Source organism: Triturus cristatus, chromosome 11 (assembly GCF_964204655.1).
Source record: "Triturus cristatus chromosome 11, aTriCri1.1, whole genome shotgun sequence".
NCBI lineage: Eukaryota > Metazoa > Chordata > Amphibia > Caudata > Salamandridae > Triturus > Triturus cristatus.
In genome coordinates this window covers 1,124,327,822-1,124,348,861 of record NC_140594.1, presented here as the reverse complement: position 1 = coordinate 1,124,348,861, position 21,040 = coordinate 1,124,327,822, and the positions used below count along the sequence as shown (strand labels likewise).

The 21,040-nt window shown below is 45.2% G+C and overlaps 1 protein-coding gene across 1 annotated transcript in view; it reads left to right on the top strand.

The window, feature by feature from the left end:
- The window catches only part of DIS3L2 (DIS3 like 3'-5' exoribonuclease 2), a 1,010,223-nt gene extending 991,286 nt beyond the window's left edge, over positions 1-18,937 (top strand). The window contains exons 18-22 of the mRNA XM_085635696.1: positions 453-600; positions 5,149-5,279; positions 8,030-8,134; positions 10,335-10,436; positions 17,383-18,937. Coding sequence (XP_085491822.1) covers positions 453-600; positions 5,149-5,279; positions 8,030-8,134; positions 10,335-10,436; positions 17,383-17,490 — 594 coding nt within the window. The 3' untranslated portion in view covers positions 17,491-18,937. The remainder of the gene's footprint in view (positions 1-452; positions 601-5,148; positions 5,280-8,029; positions 8,135-10,334; positions 10,437-17,382) is intronic.
- The last annotated feature ends 2,103 nt before the right edge of the window (positions 18,938-21,040 follow it).

The window sequence follows — 21,040 nt, the reverse complement described above, 5'->3', positions numbered from 1 at the left end:
CCTGTTGTGGATTGTGGGGCACAGGGACATACTGCTCGAATATGCCATATCAACCTAAAACAGCCTTGGGCTGAAGGTACGGGACTAATCGGAGGGTAATGGGAGAAGGACCCTTTTAATCTCAGATTGTAGTGTGTGTTGATTGTCTAGATTCCTCGGAGTAGGAAGGTGGGTTGGGGAATGAGTGGTTTACGTTCTGCTTGTTGCGGAAAGATATGAAAGTGGTTCTTCCTCCTTACTTTGCACACCTGTCTGTGATACATGTAACTGCTCCTGTATGTGCATGTACAACCACATGCTATGGAATTGTTGATCATGTTTCATGCAGTCTTGATCCTAATCCACTGTATGATCTAGAAGGCAGCTGGGTTCGCCTGATCCTTTTACTATGTAGTCTGCGTGTTTCACATGTGATCCAGCCTGTTAACAGATCCCGTTCTATTCCTTTTCAGATGGCCTTGTACTTCTGCACCGGAGCCCTAAAAGACGAAGCCCTGTACCGCCATTACGCCCTGAACGTGCCTCTGTACACACACTTCACCTCTCCCATCCGGCGCTTTGCTGACGTCATTGTCCATCGCCTTCTCGCCGCGTCACTCGGTAGGTGCCTGAGGAGCAACATGGGTACTGTCATTCTAAAGTTACTAGACTTTGTGCAAAGTTCTGTTGTAGCCCCCTCTCAGATCAGCAGACCATGTGCTGGGTCATGCAGAGGTCATTGATGGCCAGTGTACTTTTCACTCACATTCAAGTTCTTACTGAGTTGCATTAAATTGGGTGCAGGTGCTGCCTGATATTTATTTAATTTATTTATGACCCTATGAAGCGCAACAGCTACCCACATAGGGTATCCCGGCGCTAATCAAGAAGGTAAGGTGACATATTAGCCTTTTAAAATATTCAAGTCTTCAGCTTTTTCCGAAATGGAAGAAATGAGGTACACTTTCTCAGAGACTCCAGAGCTTGGGGCCCAAATTAATGAAAGAGCGACCACCCACACGGGTCAGTCTGAACTTAGGCACAGTACACAAGTCCCGGTTCATTGATCTTAACATACGTGTGGGCTGATAAGGCACCACCAGCTCCTGGATATACCACAGACTCAAGCCAGCTTTAGCCCTGTGCATATAGCAGAGGGCTTTGAATTTGATGCACTTGGTGATGGAGAGAGCCAGGGTAGCTCGTGGAAAAGATGAGAAACTGAAGCATGTTTTGGCAGCCGAAACAAGCCTGGGTGCTGAGTTCTGGACAAGCTGCAGACGTCAAACCGAGTCTTTATCAATGCCTCAATACAGCACATTGCCATAATCTAGCCTTGATAGAATAAGGGCTTGAATCAAAGTCCTTTGAGCTGGCAGAGGGAGCGCCCAGATCATCTTTCTCACCCACTTGAGCACCCAAAGCAAGAGGAGGGGACCTTGGCTCCCTGAGGCTTCATGAATAGACTGTCGTCTAGTAGAAAGCCCGGGTTTTTGACTTTTGATGAAGGGTTGGGAAGGGCCCCTAAAGAAGCCGGACAATATTCACTGCACCTGCAAGCAGCAAAACTCATATTAATCACTCCATAAAAAGATGATATTATTCTGATGGACAGACCACAGTTTTCCATGGCTTCATCTTCATTGCCACCCATGAATGAGCATGGCCTTTTCAGCTCTAGTTTTATTCTGGACGTTTTTACTCTGATCTTTCCAACTTTAGACATTATCTTGGAGACTGTAAGGGTTTATTAAGTGTGCTTCTCACTAACTGCCCCAAATCAGTTAATCTAAAAGTAGGCAACAGAAAATGGATACAGTAGTTCACAGACTGTTGTGATCTCGGCACATGAAATGACAGAGCGGTGGTATCCGTAGACAGAGCTCCATGTCGAAGGTAGATACACTGTTTTCTCAGTGTCATTTACACTATTTACACAGTGTCATTTACTCTAATTACACAGTCATTTACTCTATTTACACAGATTACACAGTGTCATTTACACTATTTACAGTGTCATTTACTATAGTGTCATTTACACTATTTACACTGTCATTTACTCTACACAGTCATTTACTCTATTTACACAGTATCATTTACACTATTTACACAGTGTAATTTACACAATTTACACTGTTATTTACAGTGTCATTTACACTATTTTCAGTGTCATTTACACTATTTTCAGTGTCATTTACACTATTCACAGTGTCATTTACACTATTTTCACAGTGTCATTTACACTATTTTCACAGTGTCATTTACACTATTTTCACAGTGTCATTTACACTATTTTCACAGTGTCATTTACACTATTTTCACAGTGTCATTTACACTATTTTCACAGTGTCATTTACACTATTTTCACAGTGTCATTTACACTATATTCACAGTGTCATTTACACTATTTACAGTGTCATTTACACTATGTACACAGTGACATGTACACTATTTAGTGTCATTTACACTGTTGCACAGTACCATTTACACTGTTGCACAGTGTCATTTTCTCAATTTACATTGTCATTTACTCTTTACACAGTGTCATTTACACTATTACACAGTGACATGTACACTATTTACAGTGTCATTTACACGATTGCACAGAGCCATTTACACTGTTGCACAGTACCATTTACTCAATTTACACAGTGTCATTTACTCAATTTACACAGTGTCATTTACTCAATTTACACTGTCATTTACTCAATTTACACAGTGTCATTTACACTATTTACACAGTGTCATTTACACTATTTACACTGTCATTTACTCTGTTTACACAGTGTCATTTACTCTGTTTACACAGTGTCATTTACTCTATATACACAGCGTCATTTACTCTATTTGCTCGGTGTCATTTACTCTCATTGCACAGTGCCATTTACACTATTGGACACAGTGCCATTTACACTATTGGACACAGTGCCATTTACACTATTGGACACAGTGCCATTTACACTATTGGACACAGTGCCATTTACACTATTGGACACAGTGCCATTTACACTATTGCACAGTGGCATTTACACTATTGCACGTTGCCATTTCCTCTATATACACGGTGTCATTTCCTCTATATACACGGTGTCATTTCCTCTATTTACACGGTGTCATTTCCTCTATTTACATGGTGTCATTTACACTATTTACACGGCGTCATTAATTCTATTTGCACAGTGCCATTTACTCTATTTGCACAGTGCCATGTACTCTATGTGCACAGTGCCATTTACTCTATTTGCACAGTGCCATTTACTCTATTTGCACAGTGCCATTTACTCTATTTGCACAGTGCCATCTACTCTATTTGCACAGTGTCATTTACACTATTGCACAGACCATTTACACTGTTGCACAGTGCCATCTACACTATTTACACAGCGTCATTTACTCTATTTACACAGTGTCATTTACTCTTTGCACAGTGTCATTTACTCTTTGCACAGTGTCATTTACACTGTTGCACAGTGCCATTTATACGATTTACACAGTGTCATTTGCACTATTTACACAGTAATTTACTCTATTTACACAGTGTCAATTACATTATTGACACAGTGTCATTGTGCTAGCTGGGTTGGGCGGGAAGAGATGGCAGGCGGCTTGTAGGAACATTCTTATAACAGAAACAACATAGTAGAGGCTGGAATGCCTAAGGGTGCTGTCAGATAATTCAGTTCCGTCTCACATGGTGGAGAACATGTACTTATCCTCGAAGTTCTCTCGCCTGGACAAAAGCCACACTCTTGGTTCTGGCCCTAATTGTCCACCACTGACCTCCTTAAAGCCATCCTCGTACATCAGCTCGCCTCGTCGCAGGGGCTAAATAAATCTGACCACGTCATTCCAGTTCTGAGGAGCCTTTAGTTGTTCTCCATGGATCCCAGGACTGAGTTTCAGATGCTCCATGTATAAGGCGCTGCGTCTGGACCTTCTACAAACTGCAGACTCTTGTGGGTGTGAGAAGCACCCGCTTCCCTCTGGAGATCCTAAAAATGTAGAAGAAAACTCAAACAAGAATCTGGATTCAACTTCCTGAATCCCTGACACTGAACCCACAATGTGTTAAAAACCTATAAACCCTACTCTTCCGAATCCACATTCCAGTTAGAAATACCACTTGTAATTTACCTGCCCTCCCACTTTATGCTCTCCTGCTCCTCAGTATGTACTTATGTGTCCCCTGCACTTTCCATCTTCTTGGAACCCTTCTCCTTGTTGACAGTTGTTGTCAGTCGCGGCCGGCATGACTCGCGGGTGGGGGAGGTCGCGCGCGGGGAGGGGGGTTAAGGGTTAATTAAAAAAAAAAATTAAATCAACTTACCTTTCAGAGTCCTGCGCCATCACAGCTCCTGGCCGGGTCCCGCGGTAAGGAACAGGAAGCAAGCAGCCTCCCTTTCCTCCCCTAAACCAATCACAACGCTGCAATGGCAGCATTCTGATCGGTGGTGACGGCGCCCAGCCGGGCGCCTATGGGGAGGCAATTTTCTCTATGTAGGCTGCATGCAGGCTACACAGAGAAAAGGGAGAGTGCGCATGACTGGTTTGGTCAGCCCAGAGGGCCGACCAAACAGTCGGGCCCACAGTATTTGGCTAGCCACGCCTCCCCTGCATTCCAGCAGACCCGCCCACCCCCAACCAGGCACTTCTGCTTTTTCGCAGTGCAAGAAGCAGAAACATAAAATGGTAGTTTTACCCTTTTATGTTTCTGCTTCTCGCACTTCGAGAGAAGGAAGTGGGACTACGCTCCTCCGCCCTCATGGAGGAGCCGCCCCTGGTAATGTTCTCATGTTTTAGTGTTCTCTGTCCCTACGGCTTGGCCTGTGCTATAGATACCAGTAAAAAAGTAAAATATAATTTATTGTCCACAACAATTTGTTACAAATGAGAATTAATGGTTTATGTCTTGTTATAAAAACTGAAGAGGACATTGACTTTAAATGTCTCTCTTCTTGGGGTTCTTGTGCATTTCTAAGAATGGCTTTGTTTTTAACCAGATCCCCAGTGGCTTCTGCCCCTTAAAATGAAACTTGATTTTCTGCATCACTTAAGTGCTTATGAGATGCAGCAGCTTATTACATCACTCTTGGTTCACTGTGCTGTTCAATAGTCCTGTTTGGAGGGATGGTATTTTTAATTTAATGCATGTCATTGTATTTTTTTAAGGCTGTGGACACCCGTTGAGTCTTCCGACGGATGGTGTCCAGAAGCAGGCGGAACACTGCAACGACCGCAAGACGGCCTCTAAGAGAGTGCAGGAGCAGAGTGCAGACCTCTTCTTTTCTGTGTTTGTCAAGGTGAGGCTGCAGCACGTGCATGAACCATGCTGTTTGTTTCACAGGAGAAGAACCTGGGCCAGTCCTTTCCCCAGTGAACTCCTAAGAGTGTTCCTGGCTGTGATTGTGACGGCAGGCTTCCCCACAGACCTGGTGCTGGGGCGAGGAATCTTGTGACCCAGCAGGTATCTTCCTCCGGAACGAGAGAATAATGCTAAAGGTAACCTAGTTTTGCAGCATGAATCTTTTCTGGGTTCACATGCTGTGCATTATTCTGCCATCTAGTGGTTGGGTCCGGAATTCTCCCCCAAAAACATTTGTCCTGTCACTCTTTTTGTTGTTGGTGGGCATCCACGTGTCTCCATTTGGTACCCCTTGTGACGCCACCTATGATCGCTATGAATTATGGCTTAATTCGTTTTTAAACTCTGGTTTGGGGACAAAACGTTGGTTGGGTTCTTAAATGTATAAAGGGATTGTTCCAAAAATACTGGTGGTTGCGTGTTTTAGGATTTGGCTCATTCTGAACGTAGGTGCCTTCAGCTGCAGTGAGACTTTGTTTTAACAGTTCGTTTGCCCCAGAATGTCAACAAATTGCCAGATATTAAGGTTTTCCATATGGATTACTTTATATCGACAATTTTTAACTTGATCCTCACTTCCTTGCTAGCCCTTGATGTTGAAGTGTACGCTGGTGAGATGTTTGCTCATTGGAGAGTCCTTGAACACTGGAGTGAACGCCTGCTGTGATCGATACTTGTGAAGAGCGTGAGAGTCCTGTCAGGGTGGCATTTGCACCATCATTCCGAGAGATCATCAGGGGGGAGCAGCTACTTTTGTATTTGATGTGGAGCAGTTTATTTTATTTATATTTATACAACATGGCATTGAAAATAAATGTGGCCTAACAACACGTTATTAAGAGCAACGGTACTAATAAACACAGATTTACTCATGTATCACTGCAGTGCAAAGGTCAAGTTCCGGCTCATTGTCACAGTACAGCAACATTGACACGAGAAACACTATTTATTGCCTCACAGATTGCATGTTAAAGATACTGGACACAGAGAAACAACTCTGGTAATAGCCAGGGGTCCTCTTTAAGGTGTCTTTACCTTCCCACATACATTTAGTCCATTGCATCCTGGTTTTGGTTAAATACCTTCTTTTTAAAGAAAGAAATACTCATTAAAAGAAATGCCATGGTATAAACCAGAGCAGAGTGTAATATCTTATGTATTAGGAATAGTGTTTTGTGATCCACTCATGGCTTTGCATCCTATGAGTCATGTGCCATCCTCCACCCTCAACAATGGTAATACATAGCATATTACACCTGACATATCTATCTATCAATCTATCTTCCTACATATCTGCCTATCATGATATAGAACAGAGATAAGAAGATCAGGGCACTCGAAAAACTGCACCAATCAAAATAATACAGTGTTGTAAATGAGCAAAGATATGGTGCAAGGAGCCAGGGACGTGACCTTCATACGCCCCTAATATTTGGTGTCACCCAAAAAAATGCACAAGACAAAAGTGGCTCAGCACACAACTTAAATACGGATATAATGGACAAAATTATTCGTCACAATCAATAAACAAACAGATGTGTAGTGTATTCCCAAAGATTCACGATAAACTTCGAAGTCTTGAAGATGAATTTTTCTTTATTTGATAGTTCAGATTTTTCATTTAAAAATACAGCATACAGTTCATAGCCAGTTCATAGCCGACGCGTTTCGTCCCTACGGGACTTCTTCAAGGCTCGCGAACAATAATTTAAAAAAAATCCACACGAGTTAAAGTTTTCCCATTTTCTCTTTTCCGTAATTATGTAGTCAGATGTCTAAAATCTCAATATTGACAAAAACCCAGTATTTGTATGATGTGGAAGTACAGAAAACAAGGTACGATGGCCTTGATCGTGTGATATGGTCAAAACCACAGGGTCCGTGCTCCGTGTATGCAAAAAGGTCGAGGACCTTTTTGCATACACGGAGCGTGTGGATTTTTTTTTAATTATTGTTCGCGAGCCTTGAAGAAGTCCCGTAGGGACGAAACGCGTCGGCTATGAACTGGCTATGAACTGTATGCTGTATTTTTAAATGAAAAATCTGAACTATCAAATAAAGAAAAATTCATCTTCAAGACTTCGAAGTTTATCGTGAATCTTTGGGGATACACTACACATCTGTTTGTTTATTGATTGTGACGAATAATTTTGTCCATTATATCCGTATTTAAGTTGTGTGCTGAGCCACTTTTGTCTTGTATATCTGCCTATCATCACTACCCCCTTGTGTAAACCTGTCAGTTCCTATTATCATATGATTCCACGTGTACCTGTCCCTCGCCTTGTGATCCCCTATTTTTTGTTTCAGTTTTATATAGCGCAACCTAACCCGAAGGTATCGGAGCGCTTTACATGAGCACCAGTTTCATTACAGATGGACACATTCATTTTTGTTAGGCGCAGGGAGATTAAGTGATTTTGCCCAGAATCACAGGATGTTGAGCGTCCCTCCCGAAACTTGAGCCCGGTTCCCCAGCTTCGAGGTTGACCGCTCTAGCCATAAGACTACACCTTCTCCCCTCACCTTGCTTCTAATGATTCCTTGACCTTCCTTTTCTACTGTATGAGATGCTTTCATGGAGCCCATTTGATAGTGGTACTAGCACTCCGAGATTTCCCTTCACCCAGGCACTAGCAAGTGATACTCCATGCAATGAATCCTTGAGTCTTCTCTTCTTGTCAATAGGAGTCTGGACCTCTCGAATCGGAAGCCATGGTGATGGGAGTGCTGAGCGAAGCCTTTGATGTCTTGGTGCTGAGATACGGAGTCCAGAAACGAGTCTACTGCAATGTAAGTGCCTCTACCAAGCGCCTACATCGCGAGTGAATTTGTAGATCTCGTTTGCTTTTTCCCAGCTGTAATGATGGTTTTCAAGGAAGGCTTCTGGAAGTAAAATAAACATGAATCTTTTAGCTTCTTCAGTCCCATGATGAAAGTAAGGACTTCATGCTTCCTCAGGCTTTACCCATCTCCACTTTTAGTTTCCAGATGTTGGCCATGAATGTATGATTAAATAACTACCCTTTAATAACAGGTGTCTAAACCACGAAGGCTAAACAACGAAAAAAGCCGAACCACTATTTATTCAACCACGACTTACTGAACCACGAAAATTAATCTATTACCATATAACCGGAATCTACCACTACGTTCAAAACAATGCACGCATTGAAACACAAACAAAAAAATTTAATTAAATTAAACAATACTTCTAATGAAAAGTATTTTCAGTAAATAATCTTGAAATTAGCAATCAAATAATCGTTTATTAAAAATACAGACGAACTTACAAAGAGGCAATAACGGACGGTAAAAAATTCAAATATGAGTCCATCGTCTGTTTTTACAGTATTGACACACTAGAATTGCTTACTAAAATGGCTGTATGACAAACGTAAAAATTACACAAAATGCACTATTTAAAGCGATTATAAAAAAAACAAGTTCTCACAGAAAATAAAATAAAAATAGGATTCCAGAACATATTTTCATTTTCAATAAGAATTGACTCGAATAAAACATATAAAAAAAGGCCAATCACCCACATAGAACATTCGCATCGAGAACAAGTCCGCATCGCATCAGTGAAAAACAAACCTACAGTGCCATCCACTGACCTCACAAGGTAAATTAAAACAAAGTCTATTATAACGAAAACATAAAATATAATAAGGAAATGTACAAATCAATTTAATAAAAATATCTTTACTTTTTTCCAAAATTGAAAACAGTAAGCGAAAACATTTAAAAAAATGTATAATTATTGGTTTAGAAGGTCTTGGTTCAGGTCCAGTAGTGGTTTAGGAGGTCGTACTTTAGGTGCAGATAGTTGTTTAGGATTTGTTGTTAAGCCCACTTGTCGTACAATTTCGTTATTAGGCAGTTTCCCGTTGGCCATACATGCCATAGCAATGCTTCGTATGTTCTACTCTTAGTGTATAGTGGCTTCACATCTGGATCTTTCATCGGTGGTGTACAGCGGCTGCCCAGTTTGCCTCAGGAAGGGGTGGTGTACTGTATCGTCATTGTGAATGCTGCTCTGAGCTTTCTTCACTTTCTCCAGAGAGCAGCTGTTGCTGAGCAGGAGTTTAATGGTGGTGCCCAGGATCTGAATCAGACAGGAGGGTTCAGCTAGTAGAGTCACTGGGTAGATGAGTCTATGGGAGACCAACATTAATATGCACAGGTTTGGAGATTACGTTATAAACTATGTGGTCTCACTTTTGTCAGACACCGTACCACATGCGGCTCACAGTACCTCATGTTCCAATGGACTGTTAATACTGCGTACATTGAGCGTCATCAGATTTTGCTCTAATTCTTGACCAGGGTTTTTTGAGAAAAACAGCCTTCATTCTCTTCAGCTTACTCTTGAAGGACCACTTCACCCTTCTACCCTCGAAGGGACCGACTCCATCCCAAACCATCTTTATTATGGGATCTTGTCTTGAGTGCTGGCGCTGATTGAACACTTAGGGTTTCTTAATGTATGGGTAACATTTCCTCAGCTGTGCCAGATGTTTTCTCCTGATGGCATTCTTTGTAATGGTCTGGATGCTAAATTGCACTCTTGTACCTACCAACCACTAGTAAGCTGTGCCCTATCATGAGGAGCACTTTTCGAAACCTCCCCGCCCTCCTTATTCGAGTGCCTAAGATCTTCGTGCGAATGGTCATCTGAGCTCTTGGCTCATACGAATCCTCACATCACTGTTGAATGGCCATCATTCCTGCTTGTAGCATGATGCTGTCCTATGTAGGTAGGCTGTTGATGTCAGCTCCACCCATTGGGACACATCAACCAGACCCTAATACACAGCTGGTAGGGATCTGATGAGATCATCCTTGCCACAAATGTGGCAGAGAGCTCAAAGCCTCATGCATGGCATGTATCACACCTTGGCTTCCCTATGTGTGGACTAATAAATTGATATATAATGTGTTTTACCTCTCATGCTTTCATGTCCTCCTTTTGATGTCTTTTCTACAGGCTCTGCCTCTACAAGGTGTCCGCTTCCAGCAAGTGGGAAAGAAGCCCGAATTAACTCTTATCTGGGAGCCAGAGACCCCAGGGCAGCCGGCTGTCCTCCAGGTGATGGCAAATTCCTGTGTTGCATTGTCCATCATGTTTGGTGTCTGAATTATGCCTAGGGCTTTCTTGAGAAATGTGTCATTGGTTGGCACTGTTTCCGGATTGCTACTTGCTGAAGTAAGGAGTGGATGCTTATTGCTGTACGATGGGTGTCGTTAGTGTTCTCTTTCTCCGTGTGTGTGTGTTGCACCATACATATTAAGAGGAGACAGAAGAACAGCGACATGCGCCTTTACCACATTTTTCCATTATTGGGATGCTTTTTCCTGTCCTGCTCCCTGGCTCGGCAAGTGTGTCCAGTTCAGATCAACAAACATTTAGTGCAGCAGAGAGGAGTCATTGATGGTTTGTGTGCCTCAGTTGAACGCATCAAGCTGAGCTCAGTACCCCAGTAAAGTGCATCTACTTCAGATCAACAAACATTTAGTGCAGCAGAGAGGAGTCTTTGATGGTTTGTGTGCCCCAGTTAAAGGCATCAAACCAAGCTCAGTGCCCCAGTAAAGTGCATCTACTTCAGATCAACAAACATTTAGTGCAGCAGAGAGGAGTCTTTGATGGTTTGTGTGCCTCAGTTAAAGGCATCAAACCAAGCTCAGTACCTCAGTAAAGTGCATCTTGTTCAGATCAACAAACATTCAGTGCAGCAGAGAGGTGTCATTGATGGTTTGTGTGCCTCAGTTGAAGGCATCAAGCTGAGCTCAGTGCCCCAGTAAAGTGCATCTATTTCAGATCAACAAACATTTAGTGCAGCAGAGAGGAGTCATTGATGGTTTGTGTGCCTCAGTTAAAGGCATCAAACCAAGCTCAGTGCCCCAGTAAAGTGCATCTACTTCAGATCAACAAACATTTAGTGCAGCAGAGAGGAGTCTTTGATGGTTTGTGTGCCTCAGTTAAAGGCATCAAACCAAGCTCAGTACCTCAGTAAAGTGCATCTTGTTCAGATCAACAAACATTCAGTGCAGCAGAGAGGTGTCATTGATGGTTTGTGTGCCTCAGTTGAAGGCATCAAACCAAGCTCAGTACCCCAGCAAAGTGCATCTTGTTCAGATCAACAAACATTTAGTGCAGCAGAGAGGTGTCATTGATGGTTTGTGTGCCTCAGTTAAAGGCATCAAACCACGCTCAGTGCCCCTGTAAAGTGCATCTAGTTCAGATCAACAAACATTTAGTGCAGCAGAGGAGCCATTGATGGTTTGTGTGCCTCAGTTGAAGGCATCAAGCCAAGCTCAGTGCCCCTGTAAAGTGCATCTAGTTCAGATCAACAAGCATTTAGTGCAGCAGAGAGGAGTCTTTGATGGTTTGTGTGCCTCAGTTGAAGGCATCAAGCCAAGCTCAGTGCCCCTGTAAAGTGCATCTAGTTCAGATCAACAAACATTTAGTGCAGCAGAGAGGAGTCTTTGATGGTTTGTGTGCCTCAGTTAAAGGCATCAAACCAAGCTCAGTGCCTCAGTAAAGTGCATCTTGTTCAGATCAACAAACATTCAGTGCAGCAGTGAGGTGTCATTGATGGTTTGTGTGCCTCAGTTAAAGGCATCAAACCAAGCTCAGTGCCCCAGTAAAGTGCATCTAGTTCAGATCAACAAACATTTAGTGCAGCAGAGAGGAGTCATTGATGGTTTGTGGGCCTCAGTTGAAGGCATCAAACCAAGCTCAGTGCCCCAGTAAAGTGCATCTTGTTCAGATCAACAAACATTTAGTGCAGCAGAGAGAAGTCATAGATGGTTTGTGTGCCTCAGTCGAAGGCATCAAACCAAGCTCAGTGCCCCAGTAAAGTGCATCTAGTTCAGATCAACAAACATTTAGTGCAGCAGTGAGGAGTCTTTGATGGTTTGTGTGCCTCAGTTGAAGGCATCAAACCAAGCTCAGTACCCCAGTAAAGTGCATCTATTTCAGATCAACAAACATTTAGTGCAGCAGAGAGGAGTCATTGATGGTTTGTGTGCCTCAGTCGAAGGCATCAAACCAAGCTCACTACCCCAGTCCACTACTTCTTTACACAGACTTGCGGAAGGTGGCTGCAGACAAAGACCACCGGTACCAGGAGACTGCCCCCTTGCCCTGTCTGTGGTAGCAGAGACCATCTTTACTCTCACAGCTGTATGAAGATATTTTGGCCTCGTAGTCAAAGTATGCTTTTTGCGCCCCCAGGTTTAGTTAACTTTTGCAAAATGCACAGTACTCTGACCTGTGGTTTTAGTAAACCTCATGTTGTGCAGGCAAGTTGTGAGTGACGACTAAATGGATGCATGAACTAATGGAGGTGTTTAAAATGGCGGGATGATTCACTATTTTAAGCACATACCACTGACTTTTGCTTGTGGCATCCAGGTCATGAGTTTGAATGTTCACTGGACCAACTTATCATTTAATTTTGAGGATAATAAACTGAGTAACGTTCAAATGATTACTAACAACTATTATCTGGAAGTCTTAGAAATAGCATAACTGTAGTATTAAGTGTTGCATAAGAAATAGGATATTTTATATGGTGGCACATACAATTCCGGGGCATCTGATAGAGACTTCTAGCCGCAATTTCCTTTCTTTAGAATTATCCCCAGGCGTCCATCTGTATCCAGATTTTTTTTATGGAACAGTACCCCTGTGTGCCAGGAGGTGGCATTGTTCAGCTCTGTGTGGCGGCGTTGCCGTTGTCCACACCAGAAGTGACATTTGCAGTGCCTAAATAGGTGCCACCCAGGTGCGCTGGCGTCCGTTCTTTTATTTCCGCGCCAGTCAGCACAGATTTGGGAAGAGCTACCCCTTGAACATTTTTTGACTAGTTTTTTCTCGATGTTTTGTCAACTCCTTTCGAGGTTATCCTCCTGGTGTGGCAGGAATGTCATCGAGGCAGGCCGGCTTCAAGCCATGCAGCGCCTGTCCCCAACAGATGTCGATGATGAACCCACACCTTGTTTGCCTCTGGTGCCTCGAACAGGACCACATTCAGAAGGCCTGTCCCGAATGCCGAGCCTTGCACCCGAAGGCCTTGAAGTCGCGATCCCTCAAGCTCCTAGTGGTTTGAAGTGCGATGATCGAGGTCCCAGTCAAGTGGAAGGTCCAGGGAGTGGAATCCGAGGTCGTCGTCGAGTCCAAACACCAGAACAAGCATTTGAAGCATGCTTCGAATTCTCATTGTTGTAGTCAAGAAAATATTTTCCTCTGATAGCTTGGCCTTAGTGTCGGTGAACACTGCATGTCTTTTGGACTGCTAATCCCACACTCTTTGGGACATGGTTGCACTGGTGCTGCCAACGGTTCTGGGGGAGGCCCAGGCTGTGTTCTCTCAGGCTGTCGCGGACGAAAGAGATGATGCCAAGTTCCCCATCTGCTGTGGGCTAGACATCACCACTCACTAGGCAGAGCGGTTTCGTCGACAGTGGCTTAGAGACGCCACACCTGGTTAAGGACTACTGGCTTTTCCAGGGATGTCCAGTCATCACTCATGGACATACCCTTTGATGTCTCCCTCTCTTTGGAGACTAGGTGTAATCTGCGCTAAGGTACTCTAAGGACAGCAGGGCTGCGGCCAGGTCCTTGGGCCTTTCCATGGCCTTTCCATGGCACTGCATCACCCACAATCTACATACCTTTCGTGGCCATGGAAGGGGCATACAGTTGCATCTTTACCCATCCAGCCACTGCAGTGCATTAGCTTACCAGCCTCTGCGTGGCCGTGGCTCCTACTGGCCCCATGGGTCGGGTTGCCAGCAGTCGAGTCAGTCCACCAACCCACTTCAGCTGCAACCTCCAAGCCCTGGTGGTTAAACATCTCTCAGGTCCTCCGAATGTCAGACTGTGCGAACTCAGCCAAAGATGCCTAGCGTATCACAAATGGCGTCTCCATCCAGATGTGTGCAAGGTTTCTTACAGCTGTGGGGAGAGCCTTGTTTAGATCTGTTCGCCACTGACGAGAACACACAATGCCCGCAGTTCAGCGCTGGAGGTTACAAGGCGACTCTTGCTCCGAGATGCTTTTAGTCTCAAGTGGAGCTCAGGCCCCCCGAACGCCTTTCCGCCCACAACACTCCTACCCAGAGATCTCAAGATCCACAGGAACAACCTAGCCCGAGTCATCCTTGTGGGAGCGGATTGGGCATGGAGTTTCTGGTATTCCGAGCTGTTGAGCATGGTCGTTGGTCCTCTGATCAGCGTGCCCCTTCGTGAGGATATTGTGTCGCAGCAGCAGGGGAGCAGCAGGGGAGGATTCTCCACGGGAAACTGTCAACCCTCTGTCTTCTTGCATGGGGATTGAGCATCCACAGTTGACAGCTTTTGACATTCCATCCGAAGTGTGCAATGTTATTCTGACAGCCAGGCTTCCCTTCACAAAGACGGTGTACATCTGACCCTATTTCTGCTCCCCTATCTCAAGTTGTCCTTGCCTGACCAATCTTCCCTTTTCCAGTTCCCTATTGTACACAGGCTTTTGACAGGGTATCAGCATATGTTTCCTCCTTCCTCTGTTATGCCTTAGTGGGACCTTAATCTGGTCCTCACGTTCCTGATGTGTGCTCTGTCTGAGACCTTACATAACTGTCCTCTCCAGCTCCTTACCATCAAGACGGCCTTCCTAGTTGCAATAACATCTGCCCGGAGGGGCAGTGAACTTCAGGCCTTGTCATCAAAGCCTCCTTACCTGAACATCTACCCAGACAAACTAGTGCTTTGTACGAGGGCTTCCTTTCTTCTGAAAGTGGGCACTCCGTTTCATGTAGGTCAAACCATCACTCTGCCTAGTTTTTACGCTCCGCCTCATCCCTCTAAGGAAGAGGAGCAACTTCACCATCTGGACTCAAAAAGAGTGTTGTCATTCTACCTTGACTGCACACAAGCGTTCCGTGTTGGGCGACCAACTCTTCGTGGGGAGCGAAGAAAGGTCAGACCATGCAGAAGCGGGTCATAACGCAATAGATCGCGCTCTGTATAAAGATCTGCTACACATTGGCTAAGAAGCAACCCCCAAAGGGTTTATGTGCTCATTCCACTAGAGCTAAAGCTGCCACACTGCGTTAGAAAGTGGAGTTTCGGTCCTGGACATCTGTCAGGTGTCATCGTGGGCTTCTTTGCAAACGGTTACTAACACTACTGCCTGGACAGTCCAGTCCGTTGGGATGGGCATTTTGCACTTATGGTCCCGCAGGACTTCCTGGTATGAAATTGGTTCGCAAACCCATCTCCGGGGAGGTATTGCTTGGGTATCTCTTCTAAGGTAAGGAATCTGTGGCTAGAAGTGTCTATCAGATGAACTAGTTACTTACCTTCGGTAATGCCTTATCTAGTAGAGACTGTCTAGCTGCAGATCACTGACCCACCCATCCTCCCCTCTCTGCAAACAGATTTCTTGGGACAGGGTTTTTCCCTTTTATGGCCCTAGTTTTTCGCACTAGTGGTCAATGTACTCCGTGACTCCCTCTTCTGGCGTCGAAAGTTGCAAAAAGTAACTGACGGCAGTGCACCTGGGTGGGGCCTATATAGGCACCATGAACGTCAATTTTGGCGCGGATGATGTCAACGACACCATTCGTAGCCGAACGACTCCACCTACTGGCACGCAGGGGTTTTGCTCTCAAAAAAATTCTGGATCCGGTCTTGAAGCTTGGGGATAACTCTAAGGTAAGAAATCTGCGACTAGATAGATTCTTTACCAGATTAGGCGTTACCGAAGGTAAGTAACTTGTTCTTCAGATGTTCACTCCCTAAGGAATCTTTGGAAAATATAATGGAAATTGGAACACTTTTAAGCATATTAGGGTAGTAACATTGGTCAAGACTTGGGGCCTTATTTAGCTCTCGGCGGACAGGTTAGCCTGTCACGACAGTGTCGGATATCCCGTCCACTGAAATATAAATCCCATTGCATATACTGGTATCAGTGGACGGGATATCCATCACCATTGTAACGGAGTAACCTGCCCTCCGAGATGTAAATCCGGCCCTTAGTAGGATTAAAGTTTACTTTACCGTGGGCATTTATATGCCCCCCCCCCCCGCTCAATTTGGAGGTAATTTTGTGCAAATAGTGTATGTTAGGTACATTAGGCCTGAACAAGTGTTCAAAACTTAGCAGGTTTTAAAGGCTACTTTACTGGATAAAATTAGTATAAATTTGACCTGCTTTAGATCTAAACACCAGTGTACCTGGGTCTATAATATTTTACTTCAAAGGTAAGGGTTCATCGCAGAAAGCCAGGCTCGGACATCACAAATCTTGTAGGCAACCCTTCTCCTCTCTCCCTGCCCAGCAAAGTGTGGTTTACGAAAAACTAGGTCACGGTGAAGGTTTCCTAGGTGACAAAGGGTCACTTGGCAGAAGGAATAGGTAAAAAAAAAAAAAAGGCTAATAAGCCGCTCTAGTGGATACTACAGTAACTATAGAAATTAGTAAGTGTAATAATCTGCACTGCGTAGTGTTCGGCTTCAACTTGGCTATCCATTGCTACCAAAAAGCCCCATGTCATGGTTGCACCTCACTGGTGAAGCCTGAGTAGGCCAAAATGGTTCTGGGGTTGCTTGTGTTTCTGTTGAGAGTGGACCGGGCCAGGCAGTTTTGCTGGATTGTTCTTCCTGGAGCAGGAATGAGGCTGGTTTGCCTTTGGCTAGTCTGTGTCTGATGTCGACTAGTGGGTGGAAAACGATGGACTGAATCCGAGCAGTTGCCAGTGGCTGAGTCGCTTGGGAGTATCCACGGGTATGTTTTTTCCACTCAACCATTCTAAGAATGCTAAAACATGTAGTTGCTTTCCCATTCTATCTATGAGGTACAAGTGCCAGCGTGCTTAGTACTCTTGGCTGAAAACCATGAAATGTCTTGAAGTTAATCTTTTGAGACGGGGGACAGTTGACAGCTGTGCAGTTCTAGCCCCTATTGCAACAATATCCTTGTTATTTCCTTTTGTTTACAATTCTTGGTGACTCCTTGGTTCTCTTTCCTCTCTCAATGCAGACGATCAGTGTGTTTACCCTTGTGGAGGTGGTCCTGAAGACTGACTCCGCCCCCTTGAAGTACAGCGCCGTCATCAAGCGGCCTGGGGAAACCCAGGACAACATCTGAAATCCGACCAGGTCCTTCCTCGCCCAACAAAGGAGCTGCCATTTTTACTTTCATTCATCTTGGCCAAAGGGATTTTTAACGGATGCCTTACGCTGCTCTAATTTATTGCACATCATTTTTAATCAATTTTTATGTAATTAATAATTTTCTCCTGTCTTGGAGTTTTAGAATGACCAAATTATACGGAAACTCTGGGGTCTGATTCCTCGTTTTTTAACTTTTTTCTGTTTTAGATTAAGTTTTTTAAGCAGATGAATTAGGGATATAAGGCTGCCAGAGTCTAGTGCGGAGGAGGTCTCTCATTGAGGGCCACCACCTTTTACAGCAATGTATGCGACACAGGGTAGCATCAGAGTGGCATAGTAAAAATATAAAAAGGCAGGGTGATGTATGGATGGTGTAAGGAGGCATTGCAAGGACATAGTAGTATACCTAGGAAATGTGTAAGGGAATAGAGCAGAATTATTTCAGTCTGTGAGAACGGGGTAAGGGGAGCCATACATTTTGGAGAAAATTAGGGCACTTGAGAGGTGTTGTGCAATTCTTTTGCAGGTAGAGTGAATGTAACAATTGCAGGATAATTGACATTTTAGAGTAGGGTCTTGCAAGAGTTAGATCATGGAGAGATAACTTTGTGGACATGGGTAATCACATAGCTGCCAACTTGGTCCATGTGATGAGGGTAAAATTAGCCAGTTTGTGGTTTTGATCAACAGCCTTGAGCATGCTGGCACTTGGGGATTTTATTTTTCCACTTTAAATATGGGTGTTTAATTACTTGCACTTTTTGCGGTGCTTAATCTCTCCCTCAGAACTTGGGCCCGTTGGCCACTATGAATGTAGAGCTCAGTCAGGTGGTTACGGGTAGAGTGTGTTGGAGGAAGGATTGTGGGGTTTTGGGGTAGGGATGTACACTGAGTTTTTAAAGATTAGAGCAGGGTTGTGGGGCTGCTGGAATTAGAGTGCAGTTTGATGCTTGTGTAATGTGACACGTATACGTGGGGGTTGTAGACTACTTTTGAAAGGGGTGGTGATCAAGGTTTGAGAGTGGGAGCAGATGTTGCTAGTAGGATGATGGGAGAAGAGTTGTGTATGCATGTGGTGCCGGGTGTGCCTCGTGGTGGAGACCATGTGAGAGGATGGAAGGATGCAAGCTGGGTTTATCGAGCGTTTTTGAGACGTGATAGAATGTGAGACCTAAAAGGTAAGGAAGCACCCCAATTTGTGGAATAATTGTTGGGGTAGCCTTGAATTCATGTTGTGGGTTGGTTAGCAGATGACTATTATAACTGCAATATGCCTTTTGTGAACTTCAGACACTTTGTACATTTTCAAACCATCATCCCCAACGTAACACTCTGGGAGCCAAAGAATACTGTGAAACGCACAATGTAAGATCCCTGTGGCTCCCTCTCCACACTACTTGAAATAAAACTCAATTTGGTCAGACTGTGTTTGGAGTCTTTATTTTAAGTTTAGGGATTGCATGAACATCTTTGCATTTGTTGGTATGTTTCTTGCTCTTTCCTATTTGTATTCGTTAAGTGATGATCAAAGGGTTTCTTTACCACTAGATTTAGATTTTTGCCAAGGACATGATGTTGTGGCAGAGTTTTAAGCGGGCTGCAAGAATTCCTCCTTTTGCATCTGCCATTATACTAATGGATAACTCCTTCATGAATTGTCTTCCAATGTTCTCCGTGATATCTCCATAAATGGCGAACCACCAAAATGCCAAGGTTAGCGTAGCTGCTGTTTGAGAATTGATGGCCTCATAGCAGTCACTCCTGTCTCCAAGTGTAAGCCCTCAACATGTTCTGACCGGCTTTTTCTGTGCTCATCCACGGAGATTCTGAGCCCTAAAACAACAAGGTTTAAGATATGATGCACCTGTAGAAAATGGATGCCAGTCACGTTCTGCATTACATCTTTCTTAGATGTCTTGGCTCCACACATGCCTCAAAGTTCCCCAGTAGGTGCCACCTGATGCTTCTTCAGGTCATTGCATCTAAAGGTGAAGAGGTAGCATGAAGCAAATTTCTATGTGGCAAAGAACAAGAAGCAGTGCTGATCCATCCCGCTCCTAGTTGCTGTCCTCAGGGAAACTCCAAGATGAATTCAAAAGACAAGACTCAATGCAAGGGAGGCACCTGGCGCCGTTCGTTCCTTCCCCGGTCCCTCCCCTGCCGCCACAGTCTGTTCCACATGCGGCGGAGGTGGAGGATGATTGGGAGGGGTCTGAGGACCCCCTTGCTCGTCAGTGCGACTCCGAGCAGGACTGGGCGGACGAGTTAGAGGAGGCCGGCGGACTTTATCTCTCCTCTGACCCGGGGTTTGCCTCTCCTCCGCCTATCATGGAGGAGGGCGCTTCGTATACGATGGTGCTTCGTCGGGTCGCCGAGGTCCTCCACCTTGATCTCCCTATGGTGGCCCTAAAGACTAATCTCCTCACTGAGGTGCTCCAGACGGCGTCTACTTCGTCGGAGCCCCTGCTGCCATTTAACGACGCCCTCACTGACGTCTTGCTGGGCACTTGGTCGTGGCCAGCCACAGGGGCCCCAGTGGATAAGAATGTCGCCAGGCGTCGTCATCCGGTGCCGGGTGACCCTGCCTTTCTGACCACTCATCCTACGTCCGAGAGCCTGGTCATCCAAGCTTCGACGTCCCAGAGTGCCTTTCCCACGGCTCCGCCGGATAAGGACTCTAGGAAGCTGGAGCAGTTCGGCAAGCGGTTGTTTTCTTCAGCCAGCTTAGGGCTTCGGTCAGTGAACACCGCCTCCCTATTGGGCTGCTATTCCCACGCGGTGTGGGATGCCATTGCACTGGTGTTGCCTCAGTGTCCTGAAGAGGTCCAAGCTGTGCTGTCTCAAGCTGTTGCCGAGGGTAAGGATGCGGCTAAGTTCGCCATTCGGTGTGGTTTGGACACCGCGGACTCACTAGGTTGAGCCATTTCTACGACTGTGGCGCTTCGTCACCACACCTGGTTGAGGTCTACCAGGTTCTCGCCAGATGTACAAAGCTCACTCATGGACATGCCCTTAGATGGCACCCGCCTGTTTGGCGATAAGGCCAACCGCGCGCTGGAGCGTTTTAAGGACTCGTGGGCTACGGCCAAGTCCTTGGGTCTTTCCACGAAAAGCCCAGCCACTCCTGGTTTTCGTTCCTTTCGTGGCAACGGCAGGGGCGCCCAGGCACGTTCCTTCAGCAAGCCTGCAGCAGCGCGGCTTCCGCAGGGGCGTGTCTGGGAATCAGCATGGGGGTCAGTCCACCTCCGCCCCCGCTGCTTCTGCCTCCAAACCTTTCTAATCCGAGCTTTGTGGAGCACTCCACGCCAGTGGGTGGCAGGATCCGCCATCACCTCCTCCACTGGCACGCTATCACATCGGACACGTGGGTGCTGCAGACCATCCGCAAGGGTTACTCCCTTCCCTTTCAGTCCACCCCTCCAGCCGTGACACCTCAGTTCCACCGCATGTTGGGGGAACACTTGGCGACTCTCCAGCAGGAAGTTACGACCCTCTTGGCCAAGGGGGCCATTGAGTGCATTCCA